General features: G+C 40.3%; 1 protein-coding gene across 1 annotated transcript; it reads left to right on the forward strand.

Moving 5' to 3' along the window:
• The first annotated feature begins 530 nt into the window (after nucleotides 1-530).
• LOC149314267 (acyl-CoA (8-3)-desaturase-like) lies at nucleotides 531-26,129 on the forward strand. Its single transcript, XM_089523418.1, has 12 exons — nucleotides 531-752; nucleotides 7,301-7,411; nucleotides 8,323-8,520; nucleotides 12,116-12,217; nucleotides 15,100-15,228; nucleotides 16,233-16,290; nucleotides 16,841-16,917; nucleotides 21,828-21,925; nucleotides 23,229-23,325; nucleotides 24,562-24,641; nucleotides 24,869-24,994; nucleotides 25,130-26,129. Exons 1-12 carry the CDS (start codon nucleotides 531-533, stop codon nucleotides 25,176-25,178), a joined length of 1,347 nt encoding a protein of 448 aa, XP_089379544.1. The 3' UTR covers nucleotides 25,179-26,129.
• Nucleotides 26,130-27,277: the final 1,148 nt, after the last annotated feature.

Below are 27,277 nucleotides of genomic sequence, written 5' to 3' on the forward strand. Positions count from 1 at the left end.
AATCCCTTAGGAAATCCACTGGACACTTGTATACATTTCCTAATTCGATAGACCTAACAGCATTCTACTTTTGATGCTGAGTATGTGCCAAGGAAACAGTAGCAGAAGACAATGTTGATTTATCCCAAGCTTCTACTTCAGCACAGCCATGGCTCTTGCACAATGTATCATGCCAAAATGACTTCCTCTGCTAATGCATTTGGTTGCTCATTCAGACTTCCAGTGAGTAACATGCTGGTTTATCCAGTTCCAAGAGCAAATAGGAAAAAGCACAAGTGTACAAAGATGAAGGTTGACCCTCTGATAACGTTGTAGAGAAATGAAACAGAGAGGAGGAGCAGGAGGCTGTTTTGAAAGAAATTGCCTGGGGCACAGCACATTGCAGGTTGCGTGGGTTGTTGCAAGAGGTGTATATAAAACATGCTGGTACAGCAAGCGGGAGAGAAAGTCTTCATTCTTGCCCTGAGTAGAACAGTAAGAGAGTAGTAAGGTGGAAAAATCAAAGCCAGAGGGCTCGGTTGGCAGAGAGAATGCCGCCCCAGTCAGGTGCTAGTGTGGGAAAGCCAGAACATGATTCCAGCGCTGGACAACTTTTCACCTGGGGGGAGATAGTACTCCGCTCTGGCAAGGGCAAATCAAAAGAAGAGAAATGGCTGGTCATCAACAGGAAAGTGTATGATGTCAGCCAGTTCTTCAGGCGGCACCCTGGAGGAATGAGTGTCATCAGCCATTATGCAGGACAAGATGCCACGGTGAGACTCAATGGTGGGAGTTTGATCTGTTTAGAAGGACTATGATCTAGTGTCAGAGGATGTGTATGCTGCATGAGCATGGTCCCAGTTTCAGCTTCAGTTATCTCCCAGAATCTCCAGTAGCAAGTCTGGTAAAGACCTCTGCCTGAAACCTTTGGAAAGCATTGCCAATGCAGGGACTATGGTTGGCTGGACCAGTGATCTGACACAGTCAGGCAGCTTCATGTCATTAGTATATCTACTTTGCAGTTTTCTAGGAATATAGAGGTGAACACTAACAAGATTTAGAAAAAGGATGAGAACAAATCCCAGAAGAAACACTTTGTGGAGGGAAAAATTTAGGCTGCGTAGGCTGACTACAGCTCTGCATACTGTCAGGCTGTTCAAATCCCACGACCGTTCATGGGATTTAAGCACTGTGTCTGTGTATGAAATTGTCATCCTGGGCTTTAAGACCTATCCAAAACATGTTTACTCAAAAATAGGCAAGATTTAACTGACACCTCTATGAGAAATTGAATTTGGTGTGTCTTCTCTACTCACGTATCTGTTGTTACCTACTTGAGAAAAGCCAAAATACTTTAAGTTAATGCTGATGAAATTTCTCAGTGTTTTCAACATTTGCACTGATATGCACTCTTAAGATTGTAGACACAACAGTGCATTTTGTTACAAAGTGTCTTCCTAGGATATTTTTGCAATAGATGAAATGTTGGACTCTGTGGGTTTTCAGTAAGGTTATTAGTAAGCCCATTGTCAGTAGCTAACATCTGAGATCAAGAGTAATCTGTAGAAGGGATGTTACATTTCAGTTTTATTTAACTTCAGCCATTGAGAAAATGACATCAGTGTGAATGCAGTGATTTATGTTTCATTATCTCAGTTTTGATTTAAATACATCAGTAAAATGAATTTTGAATTCAGCTTGGTGAATTAAAATTACCACACGAGACCAGACATGCATAGGACTCTGCTGTTAGAAAGCTATAGGTTCCTGCCCCCACAAATTAACATACGTATTCAAAATGGTTATGACTGAATTTGATTTCAATTTGTACTCATTTACAATGCCACATTCAACATTTCATTTTGCCTGGAACCTCCTCTCTGACTAGTGAGAAAAATCCAAAGGCAGAACTAGTGTACTTCCAGATGGAAAGTGCCTCCCAACACTAATGCTTCTTTGCAGATATAAGTGACAATGGAATTACAATGAACTTTCCCTGTGTTCATGCTGTCTGGGTCCTTTATATTTTGCTGTGTTCCATCTATCCCAGCCTGAGAAAGCATAGTTTTGGTGGTCAGGAAACACTAGTGAGCTCCTCTAATATTCTCAGCTATTTTGTTAAAAAGAAGAAAGTATTGTCTATAAAGGGTGCATCCAGACTGATTGAAATTCTGGATTTTATTCCTGTTCCTTCCAATTTTATACTGGGTTTAAAAAAGAGCTTGGAAGGTGGTATATACACATATCTGATACTGGGAGCTAACAAAAAATATTCTGGGATAAACAAATCGGTTATGATTTTCTGACCTGGCTGATCTTTTAAATCAGTCTGGATATGCCCAAAGTGGGCATAGGGAGTCTTACTTTCTGTATGTTTCCCCACTTTCCCCATTTTACTTTGCTTTTTGCTCAGTGATTTGATCTGCAGCTTCCTTGCTGCTAAGCTCTGAAAACTGCTGTTTCAGTGCTCACTATGCACTTCAACAAATTGGGAGGCTACTGTGAAGTCTAAGGCTTTCACAGCCAGCAATCATAGGTTTCTTTTGGGGGGGAGGGGGGTTCCAGGGTATGTGGCCATGTTCTGGAAGAGTTTATTTCTGATGTTTCATCAGCACCTGTGGCTGGCATCTTCAGAGAATGCTGTCATGCAAGTGAGTGGGGTATATATACTGTGTGACCCTTGGCTGAGAGGAAATCAAGACCCAGCGCATGCAAATAAAAACCACCCAGGGCCAAGGGTTTTCCCAGCAGACAATGGATCACTAATTAAATAGACCTTGCCATTCAACAACAGAGATTTGGGAGCTTATCGCATTAACAAATAAGCCGTTTTACTTCTTCTGGCTTGAATTCAGCATCCAAGATGCCCCCGGATATTATAATACCTAAATCACTGCCAATCTAGCCGGGATGCCACCGCCCAGATGCATCCTGGGTTGAAGCCTTGTTCAGCTGGCCAATTTTTGAAGTTGGAAGCTCCTCAACTTTGAAAAAGTGCTGTCTGAGCAAGGCTTCAACCAGGGATGCATCCGGACTGTGGCATCCCAGCTAGACTGGCGGTGATTTAGATATGATAACATCCGGGGGCATCCTGGATCCTGAATTCAAGCCAGAAGAGGTAAACCAGCTTATTTGTTAATACAATAAGCCCCTAACATGTAAATCACTTCCGCTCAACCAAGGGTCACACAGTATATATATCCCACTCACTTCCATGCCAGCATTCTCTGAAGACACCAGCCACAGATGCTGGTGAAATGTCAGGAATAAACTCTTCCAGAACATGGCCACATAGCCCAAAAAACCCACAAACCCCCCACAAACGTTAGAGGCTACCGTTGCTGTGGCTAATGCCACTGCAAGAAGAGGCTCAGAACTAAGCAGATTCTGCTCTACCTCAACAGGATCTTTAGAGTTGCTGGCTCTAGTGAGGAGAATCAGAAAGTTTGATTTGTTGTTGTTGTTGTTGTTGTTGTTGTGTGCCTTCAAATCATTTCTCACTTATGGTGATCCTAAGATGAGTACTCTTGTTCAGAGGAGGTTTGCTTTCCTTTGAAGTGTGACTTGCCCAAGATCACCCACTAGGTTTCTATGGCTGAGAAGAGATTCAAACCTTGATCTCCAGAGTCATAGTCCAATGCTCAAACCACTACACTACACTGTCTTTCTTCACTGTTCCTGTCCAAATCACCACTAAGCTGTCTGTCTCACACAAATGTGCTAAAACAATTTTGTCACATATCTCACACAATTCCATTTCATCAAAACTGAGGTGAAGACAGAGTAGGCAGCCTAAAAGACAAACAAATGGGTCCTTGAGCAGATAAAGCTAGAAATGTCCCTGGAAGCCAAGATGATCAAATTGAGGCTGTCATACTTTGGCCACATCATGAGAAGGAATGATTCATTAAGAAAGACAACAATGCTAGGAAAGGTGGTTGCAGTAGAAAGAAGATCACATGCCAGATGGATGGACTCAATTAAGGACATCACAGGCCTTAATCTACAAGACCAAAGCAGAGCAGTAGAGGACTGGGTCTTGGAGATGTTTCATCCACAGGATCGCTATGAGTCAGTTAACAACAAATAACAAAACAGAAGATGAAGACGATGACAAAGAAGAAGGCGATGACTTCAAAGTTAAAATGAATAACAGCAGGTTGTTGTGGTTTGGGTAGGTTTAACAAGAACAATACAAGACAGGACTCTTGTAACTTTAATTTTTTTTTTTTTGAAGAGGGGATTGCAAAAGGTGTAATTCCCTTGTCTGCACAACTATTAAAGGTACAGGAGTTCATTCCTGTATTTCACCTGGCAACCCTGGGCTAGGGATTAGGGCTGTAGCTATGAGGAGGGATGAGGGTATTGCTCTCACAATAATTCTACAAATCAAAATTTCCTTCAGTGTCTGAATTTCTAGACATTAAAAATTATTCATACCTAAAACACTTCTATTTTGCTCTTTTCATATTTCTTTGGGATTTTTGTCTGCCCCCCACTTTTTTTTTTTTTTTTTTTTTTGATGCTTAAACTCTAGTTCCAAATGTTCAAATAAAATTTAAATTACTGCAATGCTAGAAAATTAGGAATTAAAGGAAAATTTCATGGGTGGTGGTAGTGGTGCAGAACTCTTTTGGGGAGGGTACAGTGCCCCAATTTTGCCCTGGTAAAATCCACTATGGAATCCACTGGAGCTGAATTTTCTCTGTTCTGAAGCAGAAGCATCCATTCCTTTATACTGCCAAACATTCTTGTCCCAACAGAGTCTGTGGCTAGAAGGGAAATTTATGAAACTATTTAGATGCCAGCCTTAGGAAAAGATGGATGGATTCTGAAACAGATGAAATACAGGAGAAAGGAGAAGTAACATATTTTTGTGCATACAAATGTGTATAATTGGTTTTCTACAAATGTGGCTTGTAGAAAAATATACATTATTTGTGTATCATTTTGAACCACGAATCCATTGGCATGGGGAAAAGATCCAGAAAGAGTACTCTGCAGGTGACAGAAGTGACTAAGAGCACTGGAGCTGCCAAAACACATATACTTTTTACATCACTAATTGGAGGACAACATTAGGAGAAGCAATTGATTAAGAAGTTGGTAACATGGAGCCAAAAGCAGATTGCACCAAGTTAATGTCAGACATAATGATGACTGCTGCTACCCATCATTAACTTCTTCTCCTTAGCTAACAGGTAATAAAGACTAATAACAAATGGCAAGACTCTTTCTAGAAACCAGTTGAGCTACAAGACAGAAATGGCTCTGCAGCAGGCAATGCATGGCAAGCAGTCCACAAATGAGGGACATTTCTACATTCCCCAAGAACTTCTCCTCTACCACCCTTGACCTTATGTACACATTTTTCTGACCAGACCCACAAAGAATTTTTGCTGCTATTCTCCTCTTTCTCTCCTTGCTGGATTCTCTGCACTAAGAAAACAGGTGAAGGCAAGGAGTGCTGGGGAGCAGTGGTCAAATTACAAGTTAACAATGATGTCACCAGACATCCTGTGAAATGGAAGGCAGTGGGCCATAGTGATTGCTCAATGGAATCTTATCTGGAGACCTTTCTAGAGGGGGAGAAGAAGTACTAAAGAATTACACAACGAAGGGTGCTTCCCAACTGAAGGCTTAGTGGTCAACTGCCACACTTTGTTTTGCAGGGGGATGGGACCAGGCCTAATGATGAGATCAAAAGTCTCCCTTGTTTTCTCTGCTGTTTTTTCAACTTTTCTCATACTGGGGAATGTGCAGTAAAGCTTTCTTCTTTCTTTTTAAAAAGGTGGAAGAGCAGCTCTGGTGGAGGTGCCCTCTGCTCTACTGTTCTACCTTTTCCAAGAAGTGAATTTTAATGTGGGCAAATGGTGTTTTGAGAGTTGAGCCATTCACCATATATCCCTGGGCTATCATCATCATCATCATCATCATCATCATCATCATCATCATCGGATGTATTTTTATGGGGAAATTGATAAGGACCATCAAAGCAGATGAGAGGGAAAAAAGTTCTATCAGTTAGTGGCACTCATGTCTTCTTTCCTATCCCATCTTTCCAAATTTTGCACCACACGACAGCTGCCAGACTACTCTCAGGGCAGAGAGATAGGAAGAAAGCTGTATAAAAATAAATCATAGCATAATTATTCTCCTGACATCTTGTTCAGGTTCTATGATTTCATGTCTCCCCGACTATAGATTTAAGTGAAAGCTGTTCCTTGAGGCCTTTTTGTTTAACCAGTTCTGGAGAACCTGGTGTTGGGACCTTATATTTAGTGTCACTTGAGACACTGATGTTAGTGGACTGGTGGATCTGCTCCTGGTTTTAGACTGAACTTTAATGTAGTGCTGAATCCATTTGAGAGGATAAAGTTCAGCACGTTGGACAGTCCAGCTTAAAGCCTATAGGCACAAGATGCCCGCAACAACCACTGTTTATACTGGGGGTGATGCTGTTGCTCCTTCTCTGCTTAGAAACCCTACCAAGGAGGGCAACACGCAATGTTCTCCCCTAAGATGAAGTTCACAAGTCATTTGTGGACAGCATAGCACTCTGAAGCAATTCCTCCTGTTTGTTCTCTTTGGTAACTGCCCAGAGGTCAGTGAGGGCACAGCACCTGTATAGCCAGCATGGATTTGCCCAGCTTTCATTCTTTTGCTACTCTTCCTTCTTGAAATTCACTTATTCTTAAAGGTGCAGTTTCACCTCACTAAAATAGTGCATCTGATGTTCTGGTGGAAAGAAAGTGAAGTGGTGAATACTTCCCAGGTTCTGGGTCTAATTTGCACATAGTTATCCAAGTTTTTGAAACCTAATATGCAGAGATACAAAATCTTGGATATCTCTTTTAAAATGCAGGCATGGAGCTACCATCCTTCATTGCTGCAGGATTATTATGGAGAGGTTGTGTGTGCCTTTATAGCGATGGCAAATTGACAGCAATTGTGCGAGAAATCAGCAGTATACCTGTTTAGAAGGAGGAGATAGATTGGAAAGAATATAAAACATGAGAAGGAAAGAGAAAGGCGAATAAGAAGAAGCACAGAAATGTCAGTTAAATTTCTTTTATTTGACTACCAGCCCAAACTGTCCAAAAAACTACAGTTCCAAACTGACCCACAGACACATATTGTATTTGAGTCCCTAGTGCTATAAAGTGGAGACATGCCTCAGAAATTGTGTCCATGCTTCTGGATCAACTGAGATGTACTATCTATTGCTTAAAAGAAATATGCCACTCTGAATGTCAAAATACATCAGTTCAGCTAAGCTATTTTCTCTCTTTCATGCTCCATGCCTTTGCATCTTTCTTAGGATGCTTTCACAGCTTTCCACAAGGAAGAGGACCTAGTAAAGAAGTACTTGAGTTCACTGTTAATTGGAGAATTGGCACCTGATCAGCCCAGCTCAGAGCCCACCAAAAATGTAAGTTTTTCCTAGCACTATTTTTAAAAAATTGTGGGAAGGAGGGAGAGGGAGAAGGAAAAGAAGAAAGAGAGGGAGGGGGAGAGGGAGAGAGAATCCATCAGCTTGCAGTTGCAGACTGCAGTGGCCCCGAGCCATTGGTGGACCATGAGGTTCCAGCAAAAAGGCAAAGTAGATACTAAAGTGAATCACTTAGAAATCTCCTGTTCTGAGAGATCCAAAATATATTCGAGGTCCTGAAATGTCTGACTGCAAATTTCCCTTTGTGGTGCTACACTTTCATCACCATGTTTCAGCAGTCAGATCCTATTGAGGACTAAAGGCTATCTTATTCACAATGCTCAAGATTAGAGGAAAGAGACAGCTTTCCCCACTCCTCCCCACCTCCTTCTTGATTGTTAAATATGCTATTTGTCAAGTGGGAAGGTGCTGTTTATCTCCACATCATGCTTGTAGGCTTCCCATAAATGTCTGCTGATTGTGGAAAACAAGACCCTGGTCCAGACAGGGGACCTTATCACATGGGGTTTAACCAGAAAATAATTTATGAAAATCGCACAATCGCGATTAAGATTTTCACATGAAGATGATATTAAAGTGCCATCATCCCGGAAACAAACTGGCAATAAACAGCAACAAATCATTCATAGGGAAATCCCATGAATGATTTGTTGCTGTTTATTGCCCGGTTATTCCCTCATTATTCCTGGGATAATGGTTCTTTAAGCGTGATGTGTGTGAAAATCTTTGCATGATTTTCATGGGTTAATCACTGGTTAAACCCCCAATTTTCCTTTGTGGTAATGTCCAGGGCTTTAGTTTGATCCAGTAGGGATCTTTTAATGCTCTGAGTCAATATGAGTTATGTATACCTCATGAAGATGAAGCTTAACAGTTGTTATTTCACATAGGAAATGCTCATACATGACTTTCGAGAGCTACATGATACAGTGAAGAAGACAGAACTTCTGAAGACAAATTATCCTTTCTTCATCTTCATGTTTCTCCATGCTTTACTGCTAGATATTGCTGCCTGGCTTGTTATCTGGTACTTTGGAAAATCCTGGGTACCCTTCCTTGTTGGTATTGCACTATTTACTATCGCACAGGTAATATAGCTTTATCATAGAATGTAACAAGATTGTAAACTATTCTTCAAGCCTCCTGAATTAGTCCACCATCCCGTTGTGTTAGAATATTCTCTCTAACCATTCAGTGTGAAATCATGGAATTTCAGCCCCTATATAGGAATGTGTAATATTGACTTGCCTTAGGGGTATGGTGACTTAGTGGTTAAGATGACAATTCTGACAATTGTAATGCTAGAAGGTTGGCAGTTTGAGGCCCAAGTGCTGTGTGATGGAGTGATTTCTCATCAATAGTCCCCAGTTCTGCCAAACTAGCAGTTTAAAAACATGCAAATGCAAGTAGATAAATAGGTACCACTTCAATGGGAAGGTAAGAGCATTCTGTAAAGTCATGCTGGCCACATGACTACCAGAGTTGACTTTGGACAATGCTGGCTCTCTTGGCTTAGTAATGGAGATGAGTACCATCTCTTACAGCTGGCTATGACTAGACATTCATGTCAATGGGAAATCTTTACTCTTACTTTTAACATTGACTGGTACTAGTCCAATGTGATCATCATGGGTCAGTATTGTCTGCACTGACTCACAACCACTTTCTACTGATGACAGTAAGGGGGCTTTCTTCAATGAAACTATTGCATGCAAATCAAATACTGAGTGAATAAGTGTGGATAAACTGAATCAGTTGTTCAATGGTGAGTCAACCCACATGCAAAGGCCATGGATCCAATGGGCCTACTCTGTTTGGAAATACCAGTAGGATTCAAGCCATGGATAGTAACACTGATGCTAATTAAGTGAGCACACAATGTAAAGCTAGCAGCCGATGGGAATATTCTTGGGGCTGAGAAATTCAGCAGTGTGGCAGCATTTTAAAATAAATAAATACATACATAAATATACCCTGCAACACCCTTGAAAACTAGAATTTCTGCTTTAAAACAAGATGAGAATGCACTTAGGTTTAAAGCTGATAAGCACTCCCAGAAGTGCTTTATCAGTTTCAAAACAAAGTATACACTCCCTTCACACCTTGATTTAGAAGCAGAAGTTCTAGTTTTCAAGGATGTAGATTGCTTTTTCCCCTCCTTTCTTTTGGCTGCAAAACATATCTGGGGGGCTTTGGCACTATTTTAGCTGGAGCTTGTTGTTGTTGTTGTTGTTGTTTTGACATTGTACTGCTGAAATTCAATAGCATAGTGGCAAAATGATGCTTTTTGGCTGCTGTCTCACCAAATTCAGCAGTTTTCCCTTGGAAATGCTTAGGAGACTCATTAAATGCCAATGCATCTAGTTGTCTCAGTCCAGGCCATGAAAATGAGGCTGGGCAGGGACTATAACTGATAATTTCAGACATGGGATCTCTGCAAGCAGTCTTCTCTTATGGTTATAGTAGGACTTCAAATATTGTCACAGCCCTATGATCTGATAAGGTTCATAGCAGAGTAGTTCTTATTCTGCTACTGTACTTTTTAAACAAAAATGGAATTAAATTTTAATAGCTTACTTTGAATACCAGCACAAAATTATAGACATAAAAACATTTAAAAAGATTATACTCAGAAGAGATCCTCCCAAAGATCAGTTTTCAAGTATAGGATAAATATATTTTCTTTCTTTCTTTCCCAATGAATTATTCAGAATCTTCATTTCCAAAATGTAAAACATGAAGGATTTAGTAACAAATCTTTCCAGTATTTATGCTGAAGCCCCTATGGTCTTGGGATATCAGAGATGTCATTTAGAAAAGGAATCAATGACTGGTATTCTTCATTAAATGCATCTTTCTTAAGTTCCTCTCTAAAAAATTTTCACTAAGATGTTACTTTTTCATTTAATGCCAGATCCCACAGCCTCCTCCACCATTTCAAACCTGCTTCATCAGCATGTATCCATCCTTTAGCCATAACCATTTTATTACTAATAGTAAAAGAGAGATAAGGTATTTATGATACAGGTTCATTATTATTTGCAAAGGTGGATTGTAATAACAGTCTTTCATAATTGTTAATATGGTGGGATAAGATTTTAACTATTGGCCAGAATGTATAACCTAGAGTAATGCATTCATGACTGTTGTGTATTCACAATCTCTATGTAGCCCCTAGTTTAGGGGCTATATAAGGACTGTGGAAGTCCCCAAATCCCCTCTTACCACACAGCAGCCACTGTGATTGACAGGAGTCTGTCCCCCATCAGTCAGGAAGTAGCTGACTGATCTTTCCACCCTTTCTTACACAAGTGATCTCAACGTTTTGGGGAAAATTATGACATAGTCCTTCTTCTGCTGTCCCACTGGAGATCACTCACAGAAGGGGTGGGACCATTACCCAACTGCTTCCTGAGTGGCAGAGGAACAGACCTCTGTTGCTCACAGCAGCTGCTGCCTGGTAAGTAGAGCTTGGGGAGCTTGGGTAGGGATTCACTGTATAGCACCATAGCTGCGGTGCATATGCATCTGTAAATCCCATACAGGATTCTGTCCTATTATGTTTCATATCTATACCCATAAACCTCTTTTATTCATATATGAATTAATGTTCCTTTTTTCCCACATCCTCTCTATTCTGGTACTGTAATATTGAAACACTTACATTTCATTCCCCAGTTGCATCTACATTTTGATGTATGGCATTTGCACAGCATGCCTTCTTAGAATTCATGTCCCCAAATGAACTGAGGACATAGGCATGCAGAAAGGTATGGGCTGATATCTGCCATCAAGAAATTATGGCAACCTTAAGGTGATCCTATCATGGGATTTTCTTAGCAAGATGTGTTCAGAGAGGGTTTGCCTTTGCCTTCCTCTGCGGCTGAGACAGTATAATTTGCCGAAGGTCACCCAGTGGGTTTCAATGACTGAGCAAGGATTCTAATCCTCATCTCTCAGTGTCCTGGTCTAATGCTCAAACCACTAAATGATACTGGCTGTCTGAGTCCAAACCAAAAAGAGATATAGGCACATATAAGCCCCACTTACATGTGTGTTTGTCATGAACAGGATGTGGCCATGTTTTCCTTCTCAATAGCTTCCTGAGAGTCAGTCATGTTCACAGGAAAGATGTCCACATAGCTTTTCATGACTTCATTTGCAAAGGTTTTAGAATCATCTAGACAAAAGTACTCTTCATAGGACAGCTGCTCATACTCTTCCCAGATATTAACATGTATTTAGAGTGAAAAATTAATCCATACAAACCAAGGCGTTGGAGATGGAACCTTCCTCTTGTGTCCCACCAGTGGTAGCAATATACTGTGTGAGGATGTGGGAGAGGTCTTTCTACACTGTGGCATTCTTGTTGTAGAATGTTTTGGAGACCTGATTGGCACCAACACTAGCTTCATTCCATTGCCCAGTGAGAACATAGTTTTTTATTATGGTCTTCAGAGCCCAAATATTGTTTTTCTAAAATTCACATACACATAATTCTAAACTTTATTAACTTTTAAAATGCACATTTTATCTTTATTGCTTGCACTTTTAAATAGTTTAAGCTTATTTTATTCTAAGCTGCTCGGAGATCTTATGATACAAGCAGAATATAAATAATTGATTAAATTAAATTAAATTAAATTAAAGACATCACCTTGGGGTTTCTTTTTTATGTTCTAGAACCAGTATGGGTTTCTTCAGCATGATCTCGGACATGTTTCAGTCTTTCAGAAGCCCAAGTGGGATAGACTAGCTCACCTCATCGTTGCAGGAGTACTTAAGGTAAGATTCCAATACTGAGATTGGTTTGTGTGTGTGTGTGTGTGTTTTGTTAGTATATACAGCAGACTTGCTGAAGCAAAGAATGTCTGGTCCTGGACAGGGATTAGCAAGGTGGCTGCTTGCATATCCTATACATTGTCCAATATCTTGTGTTCCATGGAGGAAAGGCAAGATAGAAACATACAGCTTGAGTCTCCATTATCTCAACTACTTGGGACCATTAGTGTTTTGGATTTTTATTTATTCATTAATTCATTTATTTTGATTTTGGAATATTTGCATATACATATCTTGAACATGGGACCCAGGTCTAAATAAAAAATCCATTTATGTTTTGTGTACACCATATACATATAGCCCCCAAATAATTTTATACATTTTTAATAATTTTGTGCAGGAAATGAAATAAGTGTACACAACTATTCAAAAGCAAAGATGTCATTATCTCAGCCCTCCAGGTGGATAATTTTGAATTTTGGAGTATTTTGGAATTCTATATAAGGGATTCTTAACCTGTAGTCCATAAATCAGAAATCAAATAGGGATATTGGAAGTGGCTGTTTTAGTTTGATTGTGTTGAAGCAAAAAGGCCTCCCCCCTGGGGTTTAGATCACATGGTAATGAGGACTGGGCAGAGCAGCTATGACAACTTTTTTAGGGCACATTTCTAGCAATCCACCTGCTTCAGTTACCTGATTTCATTCATACTCACAACAGTCTCATAAGGTAGGATGGGACTGTGATCCCCACATTGCTGGTTGTGGGCTGAGGCAGAGGATGGAGTTACTCGAACAACTCAAGCCATAGTGCTTCCACTATAAATGTAACAAAGGACCATTCCACAGTACATAGTGGTAAGGCTGATTCACTTTTCTTTGCCATGATTCCATCCCACTGAATTCTGGGATTGACAGTTTAGGGAGGGATCTTTCATTTTCATGCTCTCAGGCCTCATCAAACTATCAAACCTAGGATTCCATAGGATATAATCATGGCAGTTAAAATGGAATCATAGTGCTTTATTTCTGTTGTGTCCCAACAAACAAATAAACAGATAAGTGCATGATGTGTGGACTTGTGCAATTTCAGATTAATGTTTTTTACCTTTAGTATAGTCAGTTATCTGTACTGCCTGTTTTATTTGTTTTATTTTGCATTATGTCTCTGTGTGGGCTTTTTCCCATTGTATTTTTTATTACTGAATAGTTATACATGTTTTATTCTGTAACTGTTTGTAAAGCACCATGTATGTGGATGACACACTGTAAACAACAATAATGTGACAACTGAGGATGTGTGCACATACCTACCCAAATGGCTTCAGGGTAAAACATTCCAAATTGTAGGTGCCAACGGCTGTTAGATGCCAGAAACATAGCTGTCACACTTCTAAATAGAGTTTGGAAACATTAGTTTCTTGGACTTTCAGTACCTTGTGAGCTGTTGAAATATTTCAGAACAAAAGAAATGTTTTCAAACTCTTGCCCCAAAGTATTCAACAGTTATTATTGATGTATTTGGTGTCAGTAACACCTTTCTTGCTTGCTGCATTAACTGTGCATCTGGAGTGAGATGAAAACCCCCAATCTGATAATTTTCAAAACCATGCACAAACAACCTGTGGTTCATTCTATAAATAATCAAATCTGCCATTCATAGGTTTTCTAAACTGCACACATGCATCCTGTGCTGCAGTTGCTGCTCCTGCCATGACTGTACTGAGAACATTGTACTGAGAAAAGAGGGCAGATAGAAATGACTCTCCCCACCCCGCATCACCATATCCCATCAGTCCACTAATCATGTTAATAGGAGCAATATTTGAACCAGGTCCCTTCTCTGCCCAAATGACTGGTAGCAAGGAGACACAAAGTGATCTCAGTGCACAAGGAGCATGGAAAGTTTTTCATCCCCAACTATGAACACTGTGATGGGGTTCAGATGGAACTGTGTGGTACATACATGTATAGGTAAACACATGCATGGAGACAGTGCATGAGTGTGTATGGTGCATGCATGTGATCCTTGTGTGCACACATGGACATGCATGCATGACTTCCAGTCCATTGCTTATGTGACCCTAGGGAGAGGGTCCAAAAGGTTTCCCACCTCTGCTCTAAATTAGTAACAACAATTTCACATTAAGTCCTTTGATGACCAATGGTGACTTTCAGGCTGGTGGCAAAATGTCATAATAATAATAATAATAATATATTTATTTGTATACCGCCCTGTGGCGAACCAATCCGGGCGGTTGACAACAGTAAATATCACAGAGTAAAATATAAAATTAAAAACATTATAATCCCTCCCCTCCTTATGAAAGTATTAAAAAATATGACAGATTAAAAACACAATATCAAAACATAAAGCATAATTAAAACAAACTAAAAACCCTGGTGTCCCTCTGGAGATCCTCAACCATCACTAAAGATGGGGCCACGAGAGGAAAGAGGGGATCAGGGAGCCCGGGCCGGGATGGTTAATCTGGAAAGGCCTGCCGGAAGAGATCCGTCTTGACCGCTTTTTTAAAGCTGTCTAATGATGTCAACTGACGGATCTCATCCGGCAGGTCGTTCCAGAGTTTGGGGGCGACAGCAGAGAACGCCCTCTGGGAGGTCGCCGCAAGCCTAGATTTTAAAGGCTATAGTAAGTTCCTCCCAGAGGAGCGGAGAGCGCGGGGAGGATTGTATGGAAGGAGGCGGTCCCTGAGATAGCTTGGACCCAAGCCATTTAGGGCTTTAAATGTCCTGGGACAAGGAAGCTGTCTCCTAAAGACTTCTCGGCGCAGCCATTTGTCAAGTTCATTTTTGTGATATTTTATATGGTTCTTCCAATCTATAAATAAAGAATCTGTGGTTTTATCGAAAATATATATGCAGGGTGGGCCGCCCAGCTGGTGGAAGCATATGCATAACCAGCATCATGCCAAACCCAACTGTTTCCGCAAGGACCCGGATCTCAACATGCACCCGCTGCTGTTCAGCCTGGGGAAGACACTCTCTGTGGAGGTAAGTAAACAGGATGTTCAGGAATATCTCAAGTCATAAAAAAGAATACACAGTAGATAAAAGAAGTCCATTCCCCTAATTAGAGTGATTGGCCCTACCTCTTTTAGGTGTCTATCAGTTCTTCATGTATCCATTCATAGGTTTATTGTGGCTGCATCCACAGTGTAAAAATAATTCAGTTTGGTGCCACTTTAATTGCCATGGCGCAATTCTATGGAATTCTGGAAAGCACTGCTCTGGTGCTGCAACAAACTACAATTCCCACAATTCCATAGCACTGAGCCATAGCAGTTAAAGTAGTGCCAGACCAGATTGTTTCTGTAGTGCAGGTGCCGCCTACATCCCATTTCTGCATTCATCTGCAATTTTTTTTAAAAAAAAATTAATATAATATTAATATTCAGTTTTGAACACAAGGTCTCATAAATTACTCCCTTCTAAATCAATATTCTCTCAGAGTATATATTTCTAAACAGACTAGACCTTAAAGTGTATACACATTTTCTGTATTTTTGTACATTTGTTAAACTGAGAAGCCAATTGTAAAATTCACAGAAGCACAAAATCTAAAGGATAGCTGTGTTCTGAGCTGTGCCATAGTCCTGGTGGTATAGAATTTCTTACTGTTGTCATTATGTGCCTTCAAGTAAACCCACATTTAAGTCAACCTTCTCCAAGGGTTTTCTTGGCAAGATTTATTGAGAGGAAGTTTGCCACTGCCTTCCTTTTTGGCTGAGAGATGGCAACATGCCTAAGTTTGCCAATGAGTTTCCTTGGCTGAGTAGGGATTTGAACCCTGGTCTCCCAGAGTCCTTGGCCTGCGCTCAAACCACTATATCATTCCTCCAGCATCCCTACCCTTAATAAGCAAGCTTGTTGTTGTTGTTGTGTGCCTTCAAGTTGTTTCCGACCTTTGGTGACCCTAAGGAGAACCTGTTGTGGGGTTTTCTTGGCAAGTTTCTTCAGAGGGCGTTTGCTATTGTGCTTTTGCTCTCCCTTTGCAGCTTGGAAAAAAGAAGAAGAAATATATGCCTTACCAGCACCAGCACATATACTTCATGCGTGAGTAACTCTATCATTTTGTTTAAGAACCTAAATGTAGTTGCTGTCAGCCACCATCCATAAGGCCATGCTTCCTGGCAAATCTGGACAATGGCATAAGGGAATGATGGCTGGAGCACTTTGATAAAAGCATGGGACTGAAAGTAGGATGGACTGAGATACTGTAAATGTCAAAGCAGATGTTCATTTGCTGAGATGACTTGTGAAAGTAAGAGGAAATCTTTCAGAAATACCCTTGATTTAGACATGATTGAAATGCAGGTAGTTTGTAGCTCAGTTTGCATCTACACTGCACAAATAACGCAGTTTGACACAACTTTAAGTGTTGTAGTGCCATCCTGTGGAATCCTGGGATTTGTACCTTTACAAGATATTTAGCCTTCTCTACAAACAAATACTTTTGCTTCACAAAACTACAAATCCCAAGATTCTGTAGAATGGAGCTATGGCAGTTAAAGTGATGCCAAACTGCACTATTTCTATAGTGTAGATGCACCCTTAGGGAAGTGACTTACCTTTACATTATTCTTGTTTTCTTTTTTCACTGCAGTTTTAGCCCCACTGACTTTCGTTATTTTTGTGCAAGTAATAATCTTTCGCTTTGCAATTCAGAGGAAAAAATGGCTGGTAAGTAATCTACAAACATGCCAATTCAGTTCTTTGGGGCTGGTGTATGTACAAGTGGAAGCATGCTTGATTCATAAGACTGTGTTGTTGCTCCCCATAGCTAGCCAGTAGAGAAGCAATAGAAAAAATCTTCTTCTTTCATCCCCATAAAAATGGAGAACCTTTCAAATATGGAGGAAAGATTGGATCATCCAGTGAGGCGTCTGTATTCAATACTACAATTCCCAGGATCTCCCAGATTCCTGGCAGTTGTAATCTCAAAAGCAACTTTTCTAAAATATACCCAGTTGTGGCCAAACCTAATGAATTTAAGGGTCGGAGTACCATACTTTAAAAAAAAAAAAAGAGTATGTATGTGTTTATATTATCTCATTTCCCTACCAGCTTAGCTCCAGCCACCTCAACCAAATCTCTTTTTAAAATAAATATGCTAAGCAGGAAATTTTTGGCAAGTATACAGATGAAGAGCTTCTAGATATGTATTTTAAATATAAGAAATAGCCAGATTTGGTCATTTACAGGTACTTAGATTTTGTGAGGAAGCAAAGTAGGGCCTAGGATGCAACAGAAAGTCAACTGTTTCTCCAGCATTGAAAAATGATATGGAGACAGCTGCTACTTTTCACAAGATTTCCCAGAATGACTAAAAACATGTGGAGTCGAAGGCTTTCATGGCCAGCAGCCATAGTTTTTTGTGGGATTTTTGGGCTATGTGGCCATGTTCTATAAAGATGCCAACCACAGATGCTGGCAAAACATCTGGAAGAAACTCTTCTAGAACATGGCCACATAGCCACATAGCCCAAAAACCCCACAAAAAAAATATGACTAAAAACAGTTTTCTTCACCATAGGCATCACCACAGCTTAGGACAAGTGTGGACAATAAATAGTCATAATTAGTTGAAAAGCAAGCATCTGTGAATTCTGGTTTTTATTTTGTTCTTGTTTTTAAAAGGTAAACACTTATGACTTTCCATTCCATATGCACTTCTGTGAGGTTTATGTTTGTGATTTTCTTCAGAGGCATTAGAGATGGGCAAATCCATCACTTTTGCATTCTCTCACATTCAGATGATGTTAATTTTGCTGAATTCTCTTGGGAAAATGAGCTCAAACAAAATTCATACTACAGGATAGGAAAATCTGCCAGTTTCACTTCCTCCTACATTCAAATTTTGTGAACTGGATAAATTCTGATGAAAAATGAATTTTTCTTTCATCCTTCACAACCATTAAAGTGCTGTTTGCTTTACATCACTTTACTACCACCTAGTGGCAGGAAATAAATATTCATAGAATAAAGGGAAGTCTATTTAGCAAAGGTCTCTTTACATTACACAATGTTAGTTTAACTACCATTGGTGTACTTTACAGAATCTTTGTTTGGTGAGGCATCAGAGGAGCAGTCTGTCTCAGGATTCCATAGTTAAAGTTAAAGGCAGTTAAAATGTAATAATAATAATAATAATAATAATAATAATAAATTTTATTTCTATTTCCTGCCTCTCCCTGCGGATTGAGGTGGGATTACAACAAACAAATTATTCCAGCAATAAAAACATATCAAATACATTCAATAAAAACAATAGCATATTATCAATACAATAAAGTCAATAAAATACAATTAACTTTAATAAAACATACAGTACTAATGAAGGAGGGATATTTTACAGCAAATTTGGTGGATAGGCTCACCAGTGACCAATCTGGCTGCCACATTTTGAACCAATTGAAGCTTCTGAACTTGGTACAGAGGTAACCCCATGTAGAGCGCATTACAGAAATCTAAATGACAGATTACCAGTGAGAGTACCACTGCTTCAAGATCCTTTTGGTCCAGGTAGGGACAAAGTTGCCATATCAACTGAAGTTGGTACCAAGCACTCCTAGCTGTCGCATCTACTTGAGATGACAACTGCAGAGATGGATCTAGGAGTACTCCCAAACTGCAAACTTCGTCCTTTAGGGGAAGTGTGACCCCATCCAGGACAGGTTGGCAAACTTCCCTGCCTGAGCCTAGGGATCCTATCGCTAGTACCTTCGTTTTCTCTAGAATCATAGTGTATTGTAATTGTGTAGTGTGAAAGAGACCAAAGTCTTGGTGAATTTAGATGAGGATGTTATTGTGCAGTCACTCCTTCTCATTCACAGAGTTTACACAAGGCCTATCACTCATTTGTAATCAACCTTTCTCTATCATTTGCCAGGCACTTCTGGTTGCAGATCTAGTTAATTTTCTTTCAAAATCCATATCTAGCAACTCACAAGTGAGCTTAACAAGCAAGGAAAGATGCCCCTGAATACAGATATGCCTGTTTAGAGCTTGATTGCAAACCTATGATCCTTTCACTAGCTTTCAGTTTTTATTATTTTTTTTAATGTTTTGACACTTCACTTTGGTGGTCTTAAACTGCATAACATTCATTTTTAAACAAAACAAAACAAAACAAAAGGATAAGGAGGCCCAAATTACCCATCTCTTGCCAATTTAATTGTTGTCTTCCCATATCCCTTTGAAAAACAGCATTAAGAAGCAGCAAATTAAAGAAGCCCCTTCAAATGTCTTAATGTGGGTGGGTGGCATCAGAATGGCAGTAAATTCTGCATTTCTGAACCTGACACCTGTTTACAGTACACAGTTATAGTGATATATTCCACTACCATGGCAACATCCTAAGGAATCCTGGGATTTGAAGCTGGGTGAGGTACTAGGAGTCTCTTACGAATGGTTTCTAAATACTTCTCTATCAACTGCATATCCCAAAATTCCAAGGGATGTTGCCATGACAGGTAAAGTGGAATATAGAGAGTAGTAGTAGTAAAAGTTTATTCGGTCATTGACCAGCAAAGAATATAGAGATATAACTTGGTAGTGCCAATGGGCTCCAGGTTTGACAACCTTACTGTAGCCATATTTATTTAGACATAAGAGTAAAATCTTCATGCTGGAATTGCCCTTTTTAAAAAATATATACAGACAAAAAGCACACAGAAACTGGGATGCTAAAATGGTGCTGAGAAGCATCTGCTTCAAAAAGCTGAATGAAGGGGAATGTGGCAGCCATAAGGGGTCAGAAAAGAAGAAAGGACAACAGCCCAGTCAGGTCTGCTGAACCAAATGTGTAAACAGGACATAGGGAGATGTAAATACCCCAAAGCTTGAAATCTCCTGAACTGTAGAAAATCAATGGTAAATCCATCCTTACTTTACAGCTGAAGAACAACTGGCAATACAGATTGAGTCTTCCTTATCCAGAATTCCAAAATACAAAATATTCCAAATCCCCCAAAAATTTCATAGGTGACTGGGATAGTGACACCTTTGCTTTCTGGTGGCTCAATGTACACAAAATTTGTTTCATGCACAAAACTATTTAAAATATTGTATAAAATTACCTTCAGACTATGTGTGTAAGGTGTATATGAAACATAAATGAATGTCATGTTTAGACTTGGGTCTTGTCTCCAAGCTATCTCATCGTGTATGTATGTGCAAATACAAGTATTCAGAAATCCAAAACATCTTTAGTCTCAAGCATTTTGGATAAGAGAGACTCAAGCTGTAGAAGCCAATCATTGGTTTGTCTGAAACCATCTCAGAACATCTGTGCTCAGGCCACCCACTGAATTCGTCTCTGGAAATCAGACGGCTGTCTTACCAAAGTAATTGAACGTGCCTGAGTGTCAATGGCCAGTTTCTGTGCAGTATTCCATGGTTTCATTTACAAATTAGCAGTTACCTGCAGTGGCATTTCTTTCAGGAAGAAATTGGCTTTAACTGTGTCTATTAATCTTCAGTAGCAGAGCAGATTGATCTGTGACTCTCCAGTGGCAGCACAGGAAATTAGGTGTCTGGGCCTTGAGGACACAATAGATCACAGATTAAACAGATGCCTCCTTAACTCCTTTGTTCCCTGGAACTAATTTTGTTGGATAAGTTTGAACTGGGCAGCTGAACAAGCAAATGGGAGAGGCCATGGCCACCCTGGAACCCCCCCCCCCCCCCGCAGAGAATGCCACTGATAATAACACCTTTCACAATCTCCCTTTAATTGCTGCTTTGTCCTGGAAGCGTGGTTAGGCTGTAGATTGCCATTGACAGAAAAAACATATCAATAAGCTGCCAATAGCACTGGTGCAGCAGTAGTCCTCAAGTGCTGTAAAATACTCCTGTGACAGTTCTAGGATTGCGCAGCCACATGGTGTCAAGTGTCTCCTCCTGTACCCATTTCCCATCTGTTCCAGAAGAGGCTCTGTTTTGTTGATTGGTTTGGTTCATTTTGTTGTTAAACCACATTTGCATAACTCCAGAACTGTGTTTTTAAAAAGCAAACATATACCCACAAAAGGCATGCTGAGTAGGGCACAGAGCAGGGAAATAGGGTTAAGGACAAGGGCAGAAGAGAGCATGAGGGGCCAGAAACAGCCCAGTCATGCTAGTGCAGGGATATACGGTAGGGAGTGCTCCCAAATTAGTATATATGCACTTCCTTTCATTAAAAGAGATTGTGATGAGAGAGGGGGTGGTGTGATAAAGTCTTTCATGTAACTTTACATACACTTAACTAAGTGACAGAGGTGCTGAAAAACCCTTTTAGTGAATTGGGAAGATGTGTATTGGAACACTGGCAAGAGTGCCTGATGGATAGCAGTGCATGATGCACATTGGACATTTTGCTGGCTCTGATATGTAATAACATAATAGTAGCCTTCTACTGGATATGGACATTATGAAATTTACCAATTCTAATTACAAAGATGTAACACCCATACAGGATTCTGGCCTGTGTAAGTAATACCATACCATAGCCTTTGTAGTCATCATAATTGCACTGTATACTTGGTAGTTCTGAAACTAATAACGACTTTCCATCCTTTTTATTGCTTTAATGCTGTTCTTTTTGGCAGGAGCTCGCCATTGTTGTGTTCTACAACATCCGCGTCTGTCTCATGTACATCCCTTTGATGGGATTTAAGAGTTTCATGGCATTCTACTGGCTGGCCAGGTAATAATCACTGGGCAGAATATTGTTCAGGGCTGCTTCAGCAGCAACACCAAGATCCTAGTTTTAGGGAGTGTGAAGTTGGGGTGGGTGGCTCTCTCTGTGTACAAAGTGGCTCCTTCACAACAAAAATGATCACACCAGCCTGAACAAGCTCACAATGATGATCTCACCCAGCCTGGAGAAACAGCCAGATCCCATGATTCACAAGCCAGATTGTGCCTTGTGACTGATTGCTCTTAAATTGGATTTCACCCACAGACTTCCAACCATAATAAAGAATTCACACCTTGATATATTGCAACTCTTGGCCACAGTTAGCCAAAAGATAGTAAATGGTTAAAATTGATGTTTTGAGAGGTCACAGAAAGCCAAAATTCAATACAATTCTAGCTTCTCATTAATATGTCAGCATGCTGCTGTGCATGGGCCAGTTGGACCAGTCAGTCCCAATGCAAGAAAGAACAGTTCCACATACCATAAAAGGAAGATAAGATACACTGTCAGGTTTAGACATCATGGCAAACATAACCACAGATGAGTACTGCTCCCACTTGCAACAGGAATGACCAGGCATCATGCACAAACCCCCATGTGTGGTTAGCCCAAGCCCTGTTTGATGGACATCCATGCAACAGAGATGGAAAGATTATTTTCCATTATTCATTTAGTACCATTATTCAGGAAAAAATGGATTTCCCAACAGTAGGGAAATCCTACCATGAAGAATAATAGAGCAGAGAGATTTTTGTACAGTTTTCTTCCATTATTTGAACATCCCAAAGTGTTCTGGGTTTTTTTCTGGACAGAGGAATACATGGTTTTCAGAAAATGTGTTTTATGTATAGGAAACAATGTTTTCTGCATGAAAAATATAGGTATTGTGCAAAAAACACAAACAACTAACAACTCATGCCATATGTTTATCTATGCAAAACTATTCTCTATAATACTTTGGCATGCTTGAATATGGGGAGAAAAGTGCACTAAAATATCTGTTTTCTTCTGCCCATGGGGATTTTAATCCCCACCCACATTCTTGTCATTCCAACTAGAAAGTCGGTGTGAGAAAGGAGAACAAGGGTTACAAGGGGGGAAAGAGGGAAATGGCTGCTAGAAAATCTGAAGGAAGTAGAAGTTTAGCAGGGAAAGCCCATTATGAGATTTCAGAAGGTACTTGGGAAGCTGGAGAGAAAGCTTTCTTGCTTAAAATCTACCAAAGAATTTGCCCATTTCCAATTGTCTCTGGGAGCATTTGGCCATCTCTGGATGGCTGGTGATAATGTGCTGTTATTTGCTTCCTTAGGTTTTTAGAAAGCACCTGGTTTCTCTGGGTCTCACAGATGAATCACATCCCAATGAATATTGACTATGACCAAAATTTGGATTGGGTCTCTGCCCAGGTGAGAGAAAGTCTGATTTTAGACAGGGGAACTCATTTTCTTCCTTCAAATAAATGTGTTCATAAATATTTTAGGGTACCTGGTCTCATAACCAAGAGCTGAGTTATATTGCAATTGCTAAATTGTTGCTGTACAATATTATATGGGGGGAAGATCTAATCCCTTTATTGACTGGCTTAGTGTTTTGACACATGGGATGAGAATGTAAATGCAACTGTGGGACACTTAATGGGAAACGACATGAAATAATATTAGGAAAGAGCTGTTTGACAGTAGAATGTGCTCCCTTGGAGTGTTAAACGGAGGCTAGGTGGCCATTTATTGGGAGTACTTTTATTGTGTATTCCCATGATGCTATGATCTCAAGGGCAGTATTAGGTATTTTCTATCTCCACAGTGCAGGGAATAATGGCTTAGCTTACACTACATATTAAATTCACAGCAAGACTGACATCCTGGCTTATGACTCAGCTTGCAATTCTATACTGAGCTAACCTTTGACGGAGCAAGTTCCACTAAAATCAATGGATCTCCTTTCTGAGTAGACATGTATAGGATTGGAGAACAGACTCTTAGCCAATATGCTACAAAGTAAATTCTCCAAAAATGACCACATCTGTCAAACAGTAGTGTAGAACCGAAAATTCTTCAGTGCTGACCTGAGTCAGAAAGTCTGACTTGCCAGCTGCAAGTAGAAGTCAGTCTACTTCTTTTCTATTTTATTTTGCAGACAAAAGCTTTTGGAGAAGCCACCTCACATTTTTAAAAATAATGATACTTTTACTATTTGTTTGCATATTAATAATAAGATCAGAAATCGGGCAACATATAATAAAATGAATGGAATATAACAGGAAAAGAACATAAGTGTGATCTACAGCACTATATAAATCTACAGCGCTAAATAAATAAATAAATAATAAGGACACTGCAAAGTACTGAAATCCCTATATATGTAAAAACAGCAGCACCGCGAGCAGAAAATGCTTATTTAAAGAATAACAGTGAAGGGGACTGTCAGGTATTCCCAAGTTGAGAGTTGCAGAGGACAAATGCTCTGCAACATCTGAAAATGCCCTGCCTTTTGAAGTTGCAAGCCTAGACCATGATAGTCACCATACCTAGAGTTCAATCAAGGAGGAACCAATGTTTTCCAGTTCAAGAACCTGCAATGAGGAAATCTAGTGTGTGCTGGCAATAAAGGAGAGATTACTATGATTTCTTTTTGTTACTTAGCTTGCAGCAACATGTAATGTGGATCAATCCTGGTTCAATGACTGGTACACTGGACACCTGAACTTCCAGATTGAGCATCAGTGAGTATGAGAGAGAGAGAGAGAGAGAGAGAGAGAGAGAAGTTAGGACTGAATAAATTATACAGCATGAATGAATCCAATCCAGAAAGGCCTTCATAAACATGGGAGATCTGGCCAGGAGTGGATGTTAAAGGGCTAGGGACCTTTGAAGGGGGCTGAATGCTGTTTGTTCACTGAAGGCCCTGTAACATCCTCTTTACACATCATCCCTGCTTCCTTTTCTGCAGCCTTTTCCCAACCATGCCTCGACACAATTATTGGAAGGTGGCTCCTCTGGTGAAGTCTCTCTGTGCCAAGCATGGTGTTAAGTACCAGTGCAAGCCACTGCTCACAGCCTTTGCAGATATATTGCGGTAAGTGCCTATTGACTCTGAGGTCCTAGTAGGAGAAGCATTAGGGAAAGACCAAAGAGGGATGAAAGAGAGAACCATCTGTTGGAAATATGTCGGTTGAGATTAACAAGACCCTGTCTTTTTTTCCTTCTGCAGGACTCTGAAGGAATCAGGGGAACACTGGCAAGATGCTTATTTCCACTGATTAAAAACAGGAAGAGCTCCTAGAAAGATTCAACATGCTGAGTAGTGTTATCATAATGCAGAAAGTGGATGAAATATGCCTTCAGAGTCATGTGGCTCTTTCATTTCGACTGCAACTCCCAGTAGCCCCACTCAGCATAGCTAGTGGTGAGGGATGCTGAGAGTTACAGTCCAACACCTGGAGGCATTAAAGTCTAGCAAAAAAGAGGGGTGATGTTTCATATTCCACCTGTCTCACTACAACTGGCTTGGAAAATTACAAAGGGGTACTGTAATTGAAACTTCTACATAGGCCACAGAAACCTTTTGAGGAACTTATGACCATTTTGATCTGCTACTTCTTGGGGAGCCCTGGTGGTGCAGTGGTTAAATGCTGGTACTGCAGCCACACATTCACAAGCCACAAGGTTATGAGCTGAATCCCAGCCAGGGGCTCCAGGGTTGACTCAGCCTGGCATCCTTCCAAGTAAAATGAGTACCCAGCTTGTTGGGGACAATTGGCTTACACATTGTAAACTGTTTAAGGACTGCTTAAGTGCAGTGATAAGCAGTATAGAAATGTACTTGCTATTGCTATTCTATGCAGATCCACTGTTGGACTCCCTCTGAAGGAACTGTAGAATCTGGTGGAAGTGGGATGAAGTGTACCCATGTACCCCCAAAATCTACTCCAGTTTCCAGCCAGCTCCAAAGTCTGTGTGGTGGGGGGTGGAGTGTTCTACTGTGCTGATGTTGTAGGGCCAGCATCATACTGAATTTCATTTTTTAATTTTTTAGCTGCTGCTGTTAGTACTATTGTTCTTGTCACCATCACCATTTCTTTTTTGTTGTTGTTTTCTTGGCAATGACTACTCATTTACATGTTTTGTTTTGTTTTGTTTTATTGAATGTTGTAAGCCACCTTGGGTGTGTGAAAACACAAAAAGGTGAGGCATAAACTGTATTAAAGAAATAAATGTATATATTCACACAATTTTCACACAAGAAATTCAAAGTCACAAAAATAGGCACAGTGCACCTGCGTTATACGCGGGCATGCTATACGAGGACTTGAGCATACACGCTCAAGCTGCGGGGTGCAAGAGGTGGCGTATGCATGCCACCGCACGCATGAGCCCCATTCAAATGAATGGGGCTTGAGCATAGGCGGAATTCACCTTACGCGGGGGGTGGGGGTGGGGGTGGGGGTCCGGAACAGATCCCCGTGTAAGGCAAGTGTCCGCTGTATCTATTTTTAAAAAATCACTGGATGCTGTTTAGTTCAAATTACTATGATGTACCTGAAGGCTAAATACCATGAAGGCACCAGATCCTGTCTGGTCTTGGAAGTTAAAACATGTTAGGACACTGTCAGGAAATGCCAGGTGATGTAGGTGATATTTCACAGGAAGCCATTGGCAAAATCACCTCTGAGTATTCCTTGAATAAGAAAATAATTTGTTCTATGACAGAAGATAAAAGAAGGAGACCCAATTAATTTCACAGCAAGGAATATTCAGAGGTGGTTTTGCCAATGTCTTCCTCTGAAATATAGCCTGCAGCACATGACATTTCCTGGCCATGTCCTGATCCTGTTTAGCTTCCAAGATCAGACAGGATCAGGCATCTTCATGGTATTTGGTAAACAGAGGCTGCATTCCTGCACAGCAGGGGCTCGGATTGGATGGCCTTTGTGTTCTCTTCTGACTCCATGTTCTTATGATATCAAGGTACCAATGTAAGGTAGCTCACTGCATTATCTTCAGAGTGCAGAGACTGATAGCTTGGTTAACACTACATACTGAGTTCACAGCAAGATTGGCATCCTAATTTATGGCTCTGCTTGGTATCTTATATTCTGAACTAACTCTTCAGGGAGCAAGTTACACTATAATCAGTGGAGCTCATTTCTGAGTAGATGTATGCATGAGTTTGCCAGTTCCTTCATTTGAAGTATAGTCTACAGCACCTGGTATTCATTTGGCAGTCTCTCATCGAAGTACTAACCAGGATTGAACCTGCTTAACCTCCAAGATTAGAAATGATCTGGTGCCTTTAGGGCATTTCAGCCACTGCCATGCCTTATTTGTAGAATTTCATGTAAGGAAGGGACTCCAGATG

This window comes from Sceloporus occidentalis, unplaced genomic scaffold (assembly GCF_023333645.1).
Source record: "Sceloporus occidentalis isolate IW3139 unplaced genomic scaffold, rSceOcc1.0.p SCAF_4, whole genome shotgun sequence".
NCBI lineage: Eukaryota > Metazoa > Chordata > Lepidosauria > Squamata > Phrynosomatidae > Sceloporus > Sceloporus occidentalis.

What these genes read in the sequence shown, in the direction of transcription:
- LOC149314267 (XM_089523418.1), top strand. Translation starts at nt 531, where the DNA reads ATGCCGCCCCAGTCAGGTGCTAGTGTGGGAAAGCCAGAACATGATTCC. An exon ending in TCGTTGCAGGAGTACTTAAG is followed by an intron (nt 12,218 to 15,099) that starts GTAAGATTCCAA and finishes ATATATATGCAG; the next exon opens with GGTGGGCCGCCCAGCTGGTG. An exon ending in GCCTTTGCAGATATATTGCG is followed by an intron (nt 24,995 to 25,129) that starts GTAAGTGCCTAT and finishes TTCCTTCTGCAG; the next exon opens with GACTCTGAAGGAATCAGGGG.